Consider the following 11,971-nt stretch of genomic DNA (forward strand, 5'->3'; position numbering starts at 1 on the left):
CCATATTTGGTAGCACAAGTTAAAATGTGATCCCCAGCTCTTCCTTTTGTGGGGAAGGAAGGGAGTTCTCGGTGCCATGTATTTTTAAAATTATTAAAGAAAACAAACCAAATTATCAAAGTTGATAACTGGGTGAAACAACAATTAAATAGTTTACTAATTGTTCCCCTAAGTCTAGTCTCATGAATAGCAATCATCAATAATTCTTTTGATTTGGTGTTCTCATAAGTAGTCGCATGAGAAACAATTAGTTAACAATTCCATGTACTTAATTGTTGTTTCTCCCCATTATCAATTTTGATAATTTGATTTCCCCACAATCGATAGCAGCTCTTCAGAACACCCAATTTGATTCCTATGGTATAGCTACAAAGTGGATAAACTGTAATTCTCATTTGTTTTTCTTTAAGTATTAATGTTTCTTAAAGAATTGCTCATATTGCTCCAGTGAGTTAAGGGTTAGTTTCAAATCTACTTTCCTTCTGCCAGATTTCCTGAGAGAAGACACAAAAGTTGGGACTAGTTTTCTTCGTGTTGCAGCCCATGATGATGATTATGGTTCAAATGCTGCCATAACGTTCTCCATAGCAAATGAAGAACCAGCATATTTCCAAGTGAATCCTAGTACAGGTTGGGTGTATGTCAACCAACCCATACCTCAGGTACAGTGCACACTTCCCTCTGAGCCTGGCTAGCTCTGCAGACTGGTGGGAATGGACAGGGTCAAGGCCATGTCCTCACCTCCACCCTGACCCTCCCAATTTAGAGAACAGGAACGATAAAATTTGTAGGAGAGGTGCCTGTGCCTTTCCTCTTCTTTGCTCACGCATGTAAGGGGTCTGAAGTTCGTTTGTTGCTGTTGTGAACCCCCTACTGTAATGTGCCTTATACACTCTGCAGTACATACTCAGTTGTCTCTCATGGATATTTCATCTGGAAGATGAAAGCACTGTGGACACAATTTTCAAACCTGGATGCCTAAAATTTGGTACTTTACCCATGTTTAAGCACCTAAATAAAATGCCCTAACTCCTGTCAAAGTAAAAAAAGAAAAGAAAAGAGGGTTTAGATGCCTAGCTTTAGATGCCTACGTTTGAAAATGTTGGCTATTTCTTTTAAATGTAATGGTTGTGAGACTTGCACACAGAATTTGGATGCAGGTACATTTCATTTATTTTTATTTTCTTATTGTTTCTGAGTGCCCCACAGGTCTCAATAGCAGAGCTGCATAGGCTAGGTGTGCCTCACAGGAACACCAGAGATTTTTTAGGACACATGCTTATAAAACATGCCAAGCAATTAGCTGGGGGAAGCAGCAGAACTTTCCCACCTTCTTGCACCTGGGTCCCGTGTCTTAGTGGGAGCTGAATTTACACCACTGTGAAATGAACATTAAAGGAGAACCTTTTCTTGATAATGTTTAATCATCTTTTGGGAAAACAAATTAATTGTATTTTGAATGTATCAAATTGTACAGCACAACTTGGAATTACATGGTTGAATTTTTTCTAATGTACAGTAGGGGATTATTAGATTAATTAAATCATTGCTGCCCTTTGACTCTAATTTCTTACCAGGGTACTGTCAAGATATAATACTACCCAATGACTGTACTAACAGTAGTATCTTTATTTAGTATGCACTCTGTGGGCCAAATTATCCCTCTCTGAGGCGGTAATGCTCTGGGCAGTGGGGAGACGGTGCAGCACCTGAGTGGCATTGCTGATCTGGTGGCATATGTGGAGTTCTGTGTCTTGGTTCTAACATCACCTCACTTAGAGATGCCCCTTCTGGAGCCATTATTGCTTCCAGCTGGGCTAATGGACCTCCTTGCTCTCCCCAGTGTCTGCAGCCAAATTAGGGCTGTCCCCCAAATTGGTGAGCTGGGATGGGGAAGGGCTCCTGTTCTGCAAAGCATACCTGTGCTAGAGAAGCCATAGTTTGTCCTTAGATGTTTTGACTGTCTGTTCAATTCACATAGTTCTATGCTAATATGCATAGCAAGATGACAATTATGTCCTACTCAGTAGTAACTATCAGTAGGACTCCTGCTGCAAATTAGTTTTTTTTTTAATGTAAATTGTTATTATAGTCTGACATCTTTAGTAGTTTTTGAAAGTAACTAAGATAGTTTTAAGGGCTAGAAATGAATTTTTACTTTCCAGGTGAAGTAGTTCAGGTGTATAGTTTATAGTCACAGCAGAACTCAAAGGAGGGGGAAAGTAGTGGTTTGATGAAGACTCCTGAGGACTAGATTCTCACAGGATGTAAATCAGCATAGCTACATTGATTTACAACAGCTGAGGATATGGCCTTTCTCTTGAATGAATGGGTTCTGATAACCATAACAGCAATAGCTCTATGCTTATGTCAAAAGAGGACTCTCTTACTGTGCATCAGTGGAAAATGAAAGAAATGGGGAGCCACACTGGTGCATTATGCCTCAGTCTGATGTCTGGTGGGTTGCAGATGGAAAAAGATGTGGATAATAGCTTCGCAAATGTTCAGATACACACAAACGTGTGTGTAAAAGTATATACTCAGTATGTATGGTTTTGTGCATGTACACACATGCTACAGTGCATTAACTATACGGGTACTGTGTGCATACTGTGTACTTGTATGTTGCTTTCTGCAAAGAAACAATGTTTTTAAAAGGTGCATTGTTTAATGAGTCTTAGGCTGTCATACTAAGCTTTCTAAGGTTTACATTCTTCTTCAAGTGATTGCTCATGTGTATTCCACATTAGGTGTGCCTGTTCACCGCGTGCACCGGTGTTGGAAGTTTTTCCCCTAGCAGTACCCGTAGGGGAGCGCCCCTAGCAACCCCTAGAATGGTGCCTCCATGATGTGGTATAAGGGGCGCTGTGCTCTCCCCCCACCCTCAGTTCCTTCTTGCCACTAGTGAAGGTTCTTCGGAAGTGCTCTGCTCCACCTTTGCTGCAGCTCGTCCCCAGAACTCTTGTTCATTCAGTGTAGGAGTACCTGTAGTTAGTAGTTTAGTTTAGTGCACCCGGGCCGGGGCATGCCCCACACCCCAGGTTTTAAGTCGTGCGACACTTGTAGGTGACCAGTGCCAGTGAGTGATCCGTATGCAGACTGTTTACGCTGTTGGGGTGAAACCCATTGCGATCGCTGCAGTATTTGCAAGTCGTTCAAGCCTTGGACCGAGAGAGAGAGACATTAGGCTCTGGGCCATCCTGATGGAGTTGGTGTTGACCCTGACTCCGGCATGCTGCTCCGAGTTGGCACCGGGTATCGCGGTGTTGGTGCGCGGTGACCCCCCCAGCGCGATCTACCAGTCGGCACCGCTCCCCATCCGTGGGGCATGCCAAGAAGGCTAAGAAGAGGCCTTCGCCGCCGCCGCACTGAAGCAAGACTGGGGGAGAGGCTAGACCCATGATGGGCAGTCCTCGATCCCCATTGGCCTCTAGGCCTCCAACTCAGGTCCAGCTGCGTAGCCCGGCCCATTTGGAGCAGGCTTCCCCAGGTGTCCGGATGCCCTCCATGCCAGAGGCCCTGCAAGCAGCCCAGGACGTTAAGTCCATGCCGGTACCGGGAGTACTGCCAATGTTGGCCCTACAATGGTGGTCCTCCCTGGGGAACATGCTCCGCGGGGTCCTGTTCAGAGGCAGGCCCCTGTCAATGGAACTGGTGTCCGACGCATCGGACCTGGGGTGGGAAGCCCATGTGGGAGACGTTCAGACCCAAGGTCTGTGGTCTGCACAGGATCTGGCCCTCCACATAAGTGTCAAGGAGCTCAGGGCGGTCCAGGGACTTTTCCTCTCAGCACGATTGGTCTCTTCTCCCAGAGGTGATGCACAGACTTTTCCAAGAGTGGGGAACTCCCCAGGTGGACCTGTTCGCGACTCGGCAGAACCATCGATGTCCCCAGTTGTGCTCCAGGGGGGTGCTGGGACGGGGCACTATCTCTGATGCCTTCCTCCTGTCCAGGCCAGTTGCTCCTTGCCTTCCCCCCGTTCCTGCTGATTGGCAAAGTCCTGGAAAAGATAAAAATGGACAGGATCTGGGTCCTTCTGATTGCCCCAGCGTGGCTTAGGCAGCATTGGTATGGGACCCTCACGAGCCTGGAGGTCACTCCGCCATGACCATTACCATCCCACCCAACCTGCTCTCCCAGGATCAGGGCCACCTCCTCCACCCCAACTTAGCGGCACTCCACCTCACGGTGTGGCTGCTCAATGGTTAGGCCGGGAGGAAAGGACGTGTTCGGAAGGGGTTCAGCGCATCCTCTTGGAAAGCAGGCGACCCTCCATGTGCCAAGCCTACTTGGCAAAGTGGTCTTGGTTTTCCCAATGGGCGGCTGAGTGGGGCTTTTCCCCCGTGGCTGCCCCGATCCAGCTCATTTTGGATTACCTCCTTCACCTTAGAGCCCAGGGTCTGGCGTCCTTGTCCGTCAAGGTGCACTTGGTGGCCATATCGGCCTTCCACCCGCTGGTGCAGGGGCACACGGTATTCTCCATGCCATGACATGACTGGCCGATTCCTTAAGGGTTTGGATCGTCTCTTCCCATACATTAGGCCCCCAGTCCCACAATGGAACCTGAAATTGGTGCTGGCCCAGCTGATGGGTCCCCCGTTTGAGACACTAGCTACGTGCTCCTGGTTGCACCTCTCGTGGAAGGTAGCCTTCCTGGTGGCGATCACGTCAGCTAGACGGGTCTCGGAACTCAGGGTCCTGACCTCCGAGCCCCTCTACACAGTGTTCAATAAGGATAAGGTCCAGCTCCACCCACATCCTTCGTTCCTCCCAAAGGTGGTCTCTGCCTACCACATGGGTCAGGACATTTTCTTGCCGGTCCTCTGCCCCAAGCCCCATGCGTCCAGTGAGGAACGCCACCTCCACACGCTGGATGTGAGACGGGATCTGGCCTTTTACCTGGAACGGACTAAGCCGTTCAGGAAGTCTTCGCAGCTGTTCATCTCCTCGGCCGAACGCATGAGGGGTCAGCTGATCTCCACCCAGCGGCTCTCCAACTGGATCACCTCATGCATCGGTATCTGTTATGACCTGGCGGGAATCCCTCTGCCACCGATTTTAAGGGCATACTCGACTAGGGCGCAAGCCTCGTCTTCTGCCTTTTTAGCCCATGTCCCCATTCAGAACATCTGCAGGGCTGCCACATGGTCTTCAGTTCACACGTTCACCTTGCACTATGCCATTGTCTCCCAAACCAGGGACTCCGGGTTCGGCAGGGCTGTGCTCAGTCCCAAGAATTTGTGAACTCCTATTCACCTCCAACAGATATAGCTTGGAATCACCTATTGTGGAATACACATGAGCAATCACTCAAAGAAGAAAAGACAGTTACCTTTTCCGTAACTGGTGTTCTTCGAGAAGTGTTGCTCATGTCTATTCCATATCCCGCCCTCCTTCCGAGTTGTCTGGCAAGCAGGAACTGAGGGTCGGGGGAGTGCGCAGCACCCCTTATACTGCGCCATGGAGGCGCCACTCTAGGGTTTGCTAGGGGCGCTCCCCTACGGGTACTGTTAGGCGAAAATCTTCTGACACCAGTGCACATGTCAAGCATGCACACCTATTTTGAAATAGACATGAGCAACACATCTCGAAGAACACCAGTTACGGAAAAGGTAACTGTCTTTTTTTGAAGGGGAAATAATTAACAAATTCAAACCGTGATCAGAAAACCCAGTAATGAAATAATGTATTTTTTTCACTCAGAGGTCATTTACAACTCAAGAGATTATTGCCACAGATGGAGGAAACAGGAGCAGTAAGGTTGAGCTGGCTGTAACAATTACTAGTGCAAAAAATCAGCCCCCACAGTGGGAAAGAAACAGTTATGAAGTTGTCATTCCAGAGAATACCACACGAGATACACACATTGTGGTAAGTTGTTTTTATAGATTGTGCAATACCAGGAAATGCATCTTTGATTAAAAATTGTTAATAGTTTTTATAATCCTAAAGAGCGAAACATCTACTGATCTGCTGTCACTTTAATTTCTGAGAATATTTAAAATAATGGGCCAGTCCTTGCTCTCATTTATATCTATGCAACCTCCACTTGACTTCAGTAGATTTGGACAGATGTGAGAACAGAACTTAGCTTAGTATTAGTAAATAAAAACTCCTATTTAAATGTTTCTTTATATATGGGATTCTGTCTCATCATGACTTTCTTAATTGCTTTAACATTTTTTTTTTATTTTTATCTAATAGGCTTATAGGGTCGACAATGTATATTCTTATATTGACGGCCTCATTCTGTTTGGTTGCACAGAACCAGAAACTAACACAATTTGGTCAAATAATTTGTAAAATATGTTATATATAAAAAGAGACCAGATGTCCCGATTTTATAGGGCTTTGTCTTATACAGGTGCCTATTACCCCCCACCCCTCCCCTGATTTTTTTATATATATCCTAATCTGTGGTGAGTGATAATCTTTGATTGAAACTGACCTGCCTGATAATACAGAGATACATTGAACAAGATTAGATTTTTACAGAGTTTTGAAGAATTTGGGGAGGGGGCTGCACATAAATAACTTCTATTAAAAAAGATTCTGTCCCTGCAAAACTGATTATTTCAACATTTTCAACTGCACAGACAATTAAAGCAACTTCTCCCATGGGTGACCCTCGTGTGACCTATAATCTAGAAGATGGACTTGTTCCGGAGACCAACATGCCAATTCGTTTCTATCTGACTCCAAACAGAGAGGATGGTTCTGCTTCAATCCTAGTAGCTGAGCCATTAGATTATGAAACAACAAAGAGCTTTGTGCTGAAGGTTCGGGCCCAGAATGTTGCTGCAGTGCCTCTGGCAGCGTTCACTACTGTCCATGTAAATATAACAGGTGCGTAACATGGTAACAATAACACTGTAGTACATTAGCCAACAGACTTATTAAAAGTTTTATGATTCTCACATACATTTAATTATAAATAATGAGCTCTTCTTTTTGAATATTTTAGATGTCAATGACAATGTCCCTTTCTTTACTTCGTCAATATATGAAGCCTCAGTAACAGAGGGAGCTGATATTGGGACATTTGTTCTTCAAGTCTCTGCCACTGACCTAGACCTGGGTCAGAATGGTGAGGTAAGCAAAGAGTTGAAGAGTCCTAGATTATACCACAACTCTCAGAACAGTATTTGTCTTCCTATTAGGGATTAAGAAAGCTGTCAGTGGCAAAGATTTTCAAAAGTCCCTAATAATTTTGGGCCCCCTCGATTTCTACATAAGAACGGCCATACTGGGTTAGACTAAAGCTGCATCTAGCCCAGTATCCCGTATTCAGATGCCAGGTGCCCCAGAAGGAATGAACAGGACAGGTAATCATCAAGTGATTCATCCCCTATCGCCCATTCCCAGCTTCTGGCAAACAGAGGCTAGGGACACCATCCCTGCCCTCCTGGCTAATAGCCATTGATCGACCTATCCTCCATGAACTTCTCTAGATCTTTTTTGAATCCTGTTATAGTCTTGGCCTTCACAACTTCCTCTGGCAAGGAATTCCACAGGTTGACTGTGCATTATGTTAAAAAATACTTCCTTTGTTTGTTTTAACACTGCTGCCTATTAATTTCATTTGGTAACCCTTAGTTCTTGTGTTATGAGAAGGAGTAAATAACACTTCCTTATTTACTTTCTTCGCACCAGTCATGATTTTATAGACCTCTATCATATCCCCCCTTAGTTGTCTCTTTTCCAAGCTAAAAAGTCCCAGTCTTATTAATCGCTTCTCATATGGAAGCCATTCCATACTCCTAATCATTTTTGTTGCTCTTTTCTGAACCTTTTCCAGTTCCAATATATCTTTTTTGAGATGGGGTGACTACATCTGTACGCAGCATTCAAGATGTGGGTGTACCATGGATTTATATAGAGGCAATATGATATTTTCTGTCTTGTTATCTATCCCTTTCTTAATGATTCCCAACATTCTGTTTGCTCTTTTGAGTGCCGCTGCACATTGAGTGGATGTTTTCAGGGAACTATCCACAATGACTCCTGCCATGCGGGCAGGGGACTGGACTTGATGACCTCTCGAGGTCCCTTCCAGTCCTAGAATCTATGAAATAAGATTTCTTTCTTGAGTGGTAACAACTAATTTAGACCCCATCATTTTATATGTACATCCCACCCCTGTTCTAGAATGTTTTTTGATAATGTGGACAGGATAGGTCAATTCTAGGACCATGCTATGGAACAGTGTTAAAAGCCTAGATCCTCAGCTGTAGTGTAAGTTATTGCAGCTCCACTGAAGTCAACGGAGCTAAAACAATTTACAGCAACTAAGGATCTTCCCCTGTGGTCTTGAACCAGGGGTCAGCCAATGAAATTAATAGGCACCAGGTTTAAAACAAACATAAGGAAGTACTTCTTCACACAAAGAGTCAACCTGTGGAACTCTTTGTCAGTGGATGGTGTGAAGGCTAAAAGTATAAGTGGGTTCAAAAAAGAATTAGTTAAGTTAATCGAGGATAGGTCCATCTATGGCTATTAGCCAAGATGGTCAGGGATGCAGCCCCATGCTCTGTCTGCCAGAAGCTGGCACTGGATGAGGTGGGATGAATCACTCGATAATTGCCCTGTTTATTCCCCCAAAGCATCTGGCGTTGGGCACTGTCGGAAGACAGATACTGAGCTAGATGGACCTTTGGTCTGATCTAGTATGGCCATTATGTTTTTATGTTCTTTTTTTTTTATGATTATGTTTTCCAATGTGCATTATTTTGCATTTATCAACATTGAATTTCATCTGCTATTTTGTTGCCCAGTCCCCCAGTTTTGTGGATCCTTTTTTAGCTCTTCGCAGTCTGCGTGGGACTTAACTATCTTGAGTAGTTTTGTATCATCTGCAAATTTTGCCACCTCATTGTTTACCCCTTTTTCCAGATCATTTATGAATATGTTGAATAGGACTGGCCCCAATACAGACCCTGGGGAGACACCACTATTTACCTCTCTCCATTTTGAAAACTGACCATTTATTCCTACCCATTGTTTCCTATCTTTTAACCAGTTACCAGTCCATAAGAGGACCTTCCCTCTTAACTCATGACAGCTTACTTTGCTTAAGAGCCTTTGGTGAGGGACCTTGTCAAAGGCTTTCTGAAAATCTAAATACAGTATATCCACTGGATCCCCCTTGTCCACATGCTTGTTGACCCCCTCAAAGAATTCTAGTAGATTGGTGAGGCATGATTTCCCTTTACAAAAAACGTGTTGACTCTTCCCCAACAAATTATGTTCATCTTTGTGTCTGACCATATTGTTTTTTACTATAGTTTCAACCAGTTTACCTCGTACTGAAGTCAGGTTTACCAGCCTGTAATTGCCAGGATCACCTCTGGAGCCCTTTTTAAAAATTGGCGTCACATTAGCTATCCTCCAGTCATTTGGTACAGAACCTGATTTAAATGATAGGTTACAAACTACAGTTAGTAGTTCTGCAATTTCACATTGGAGTTTCTTCAGAACTCTTGGGTGAATAATATCTGGTCCTGACTTATTACTGGTGACTTATTACTGTTTAATTTATCAATTTGTCCTCTAATGACACCTCAATCTGGGACAGTTCCTTAGATTTGTCAGCTAAAAAAAATGGCTCAGATTTAGGAATTTCCCTCACATACTCAGCTGTGAAGACCGATGCAAAGAATTCATTTAGTTTCTCTGCAATGGCCTTATCGTCCTTGAGTGCTCCTTTAGCATCTTGATCATCCAGTGGCCCCACTGGTTCTTTAGTAGGCTTCCTGCTTCTGATGTATTTTAAAAAATATTTGCTATTACTTTTTGAGTCTTTGGCTAACTGTTCTTCAAATTCTTTTTTGGCCTCCCTACTTATATTTTTACAGTTCATTTGCCAGAGTTTATACTCCTTTCTATTTTCCTCACTATGATTTAACTTCCACTTTTTAAAGGATACCTTTTTGCCTCTCACTGCTTCTTTTAGTTTGTTGTTTAGCCATGGTGGCACTTTTTTTGTTATCTTATAATGTTTTTTAATTTGGGCATATACATTTAAGTTGAGCCTCTATTATGGTGTCTTTAAAAAGTTTCCATTCAGCTTGCAGGGATTTCACTTTTGGCACCATACCTTTTAATATCTGTTTAACTACCACCTCATTTTTGTGCAGTTCCCCTTTCTGAAATTAAATACTGCAGTGTTGGGCTGCTGTGGTGTTTTCCCTGGCACAGGGATGTTAATTTTAATTATATTATGGTCACTATTACCAAGTGGTCCAGCTATATGCGCTTCTTGGACCAGATCCTGTGCTGCACTTAGGACTAAAGAATTGCCTCTCCTCTTGTGGGTTCTAGGTCATTTAAGGTGTCAGAAAAGTTTATTTCTGCATCCCATCCTGAGGTGACACGCACCCACTCAATATGGGGATAGTTGAAATCCCCATTATTATTAATTTTTTTTTATTTTTATAGCCTCTCTAATCTCCCTGAGCATTTCACAGTCACTCTCACCATTCTGGTCAGGTGGTCAGTAATACTGTATATCCCTACTGCTATATTTTTATTATTAGAGCATGGAACTACTATCTATAGAGATTCTATGGTACAGTTTGTTTCATTTAAGATTTTTACTTAATTTGAGTCTTACGCTTTCTTTCACATATAGTGCCACTCCCCCAGCAGCACGACTTGTTCTGTCTTTCTGATATATTTTGAACCGTGGTATTACTGTGTCCCATGGATTATCCTCATTCCACCAAGTTCCTTTGATGCCTATTATATCAATATCCTCATTTAATACAAGTCACTCTAGTTCACCCATCTTATTATTTAGAATTCTAGCATTTGTATATAAGCACTTTAAAAAACTTGTCACTTTTTAGCTGTCTGCCATTACATGATGTAATTGAATGCGACTCTTTTTCATTTGACAGTTTCTCATCAGATCCTACCTGTATTTTATCATCTTCCATTCTCTCCTCTTTACTAGGACATAGAGAATCTCCATTAACAGATCCTCCCCTAAGGGATGCCTCTGTCTGAACCACATGCTCAATGTGAGATGCCTGAAAAGTGCCTGATTTTCAGAAAGGGTTGAGCATTCACTCTGTGAAAATAAGGCGTGTCTATAGTGTCTCAAATTGAGCATCCAAGAAATAAAGCATCCAAAAATTAGTAGTCACTTTTGAAAATTTTGGCTTGTCCTTACAGACAAATGTTGCCCTTGGGTGCACACCAGTCAGTCAGACCCACCCATGCATATAATGCATATTAGAATTTGGCCCATAATTTGTAATATGTTCTTAAAGTTCAAATGTGCTTATGCTTTTGCTAGTTTTTATTTATTTATTTTATTTTGTGTTAAAGTAGCATCTAGAAGCTTCAGCTGAGATTGGGGCTCATTGTAGTAAGCACTTTACAAATCTGTAGTAAGAGACAATACCTGCACCAAAGAACTTCCACTCTAGATAGACAAGACAGATAAAAGACGAGAGAAAATAAGTATGATTATCTCCATTTTACTTATGGGCACAAGGAAGTTAAGTGATTTGCTCATGATTACACAGGGAGTCTGTCATAGAATTGGGAATTGTACCGAGATGTCTTGAGTCCTGGCCAACTGCTTTATCTACAAGACCCTTTGTTCTTTCTTGAATAATTGTTCACTTGTGAGCTATCCAACAAAATGAAAGTATGGCATAATCATCTTCTTTTTAACCTTTCAGATCACTTACTTTCTGTTACATGACCGTAGTGGGGATTATACATGTTTTCGCTTAGACTCACAGACAGGCTCCATATACAGTACCTCAGTATTTGACAGAGAGAATAAGGGGTCATATCTCTTGGAAGTAAAGTCGATAGATGGCTTTGAATCTGCTCGACCTGGAAAACGTGGGCGGCCAAACTCTGGTAAGAAATGAACCAGTGTATCAAGTGTGATTTTTAGCTCTCTTCCTATAAAAGAAAACCCTTTAATCAAGTTTTAAATTGTAATTTATTTTT

At 43.0% G+C, this 11,971-nt stretch overlaps 1 protein-coding gene across 1 annotated transcript in view; it reads left to right on the top strand.

Annotated features, from left to right (window-relative positions):
* The window catches only part of LOC128849079 (neural-cadherin-like), a 117,095-nt gene that overhangs the window by 61,402 nt on the left and 43,722 nt on the right, over positions 1-11,971 (top strand). Inside the window, exons 11-15 of the mRNA XM_054049454.1 lie at positions 490-662; positions 5,705-5,872; positions 6,598-6,847; positions 6,966-7,093; positions 11,692-11,878. Coding sequence (XP_053905429.1) covers positions 490-662; positions 5,705-5,872; positions 6,598-6,847; positions 6,966-7,093; positions 11,692-11,878 — 906 coding nt within the window. The remainder of the gene's footprint in view (positions 1-489; positions 663-5,704; positions 5,873-6,597; positions 6,848-6,965; positions 7,094-11,691; positions 11,879-11,971) is intronic.

Source organism: Malaclemys terrapin, chromosome 14, assembly GCF_027887155.1.
Source record: "Malaclemys terrapin pileata isolate rMalTer1 chromosome 14, rMalTer1.hap1, whole genome shotgun sequence".
NCBI classification, from domain to species: Eukaryota; Metazoa; Chordata; order Testudines; family Emydidae; genus Malaclemys; species Malaclemys terrapin.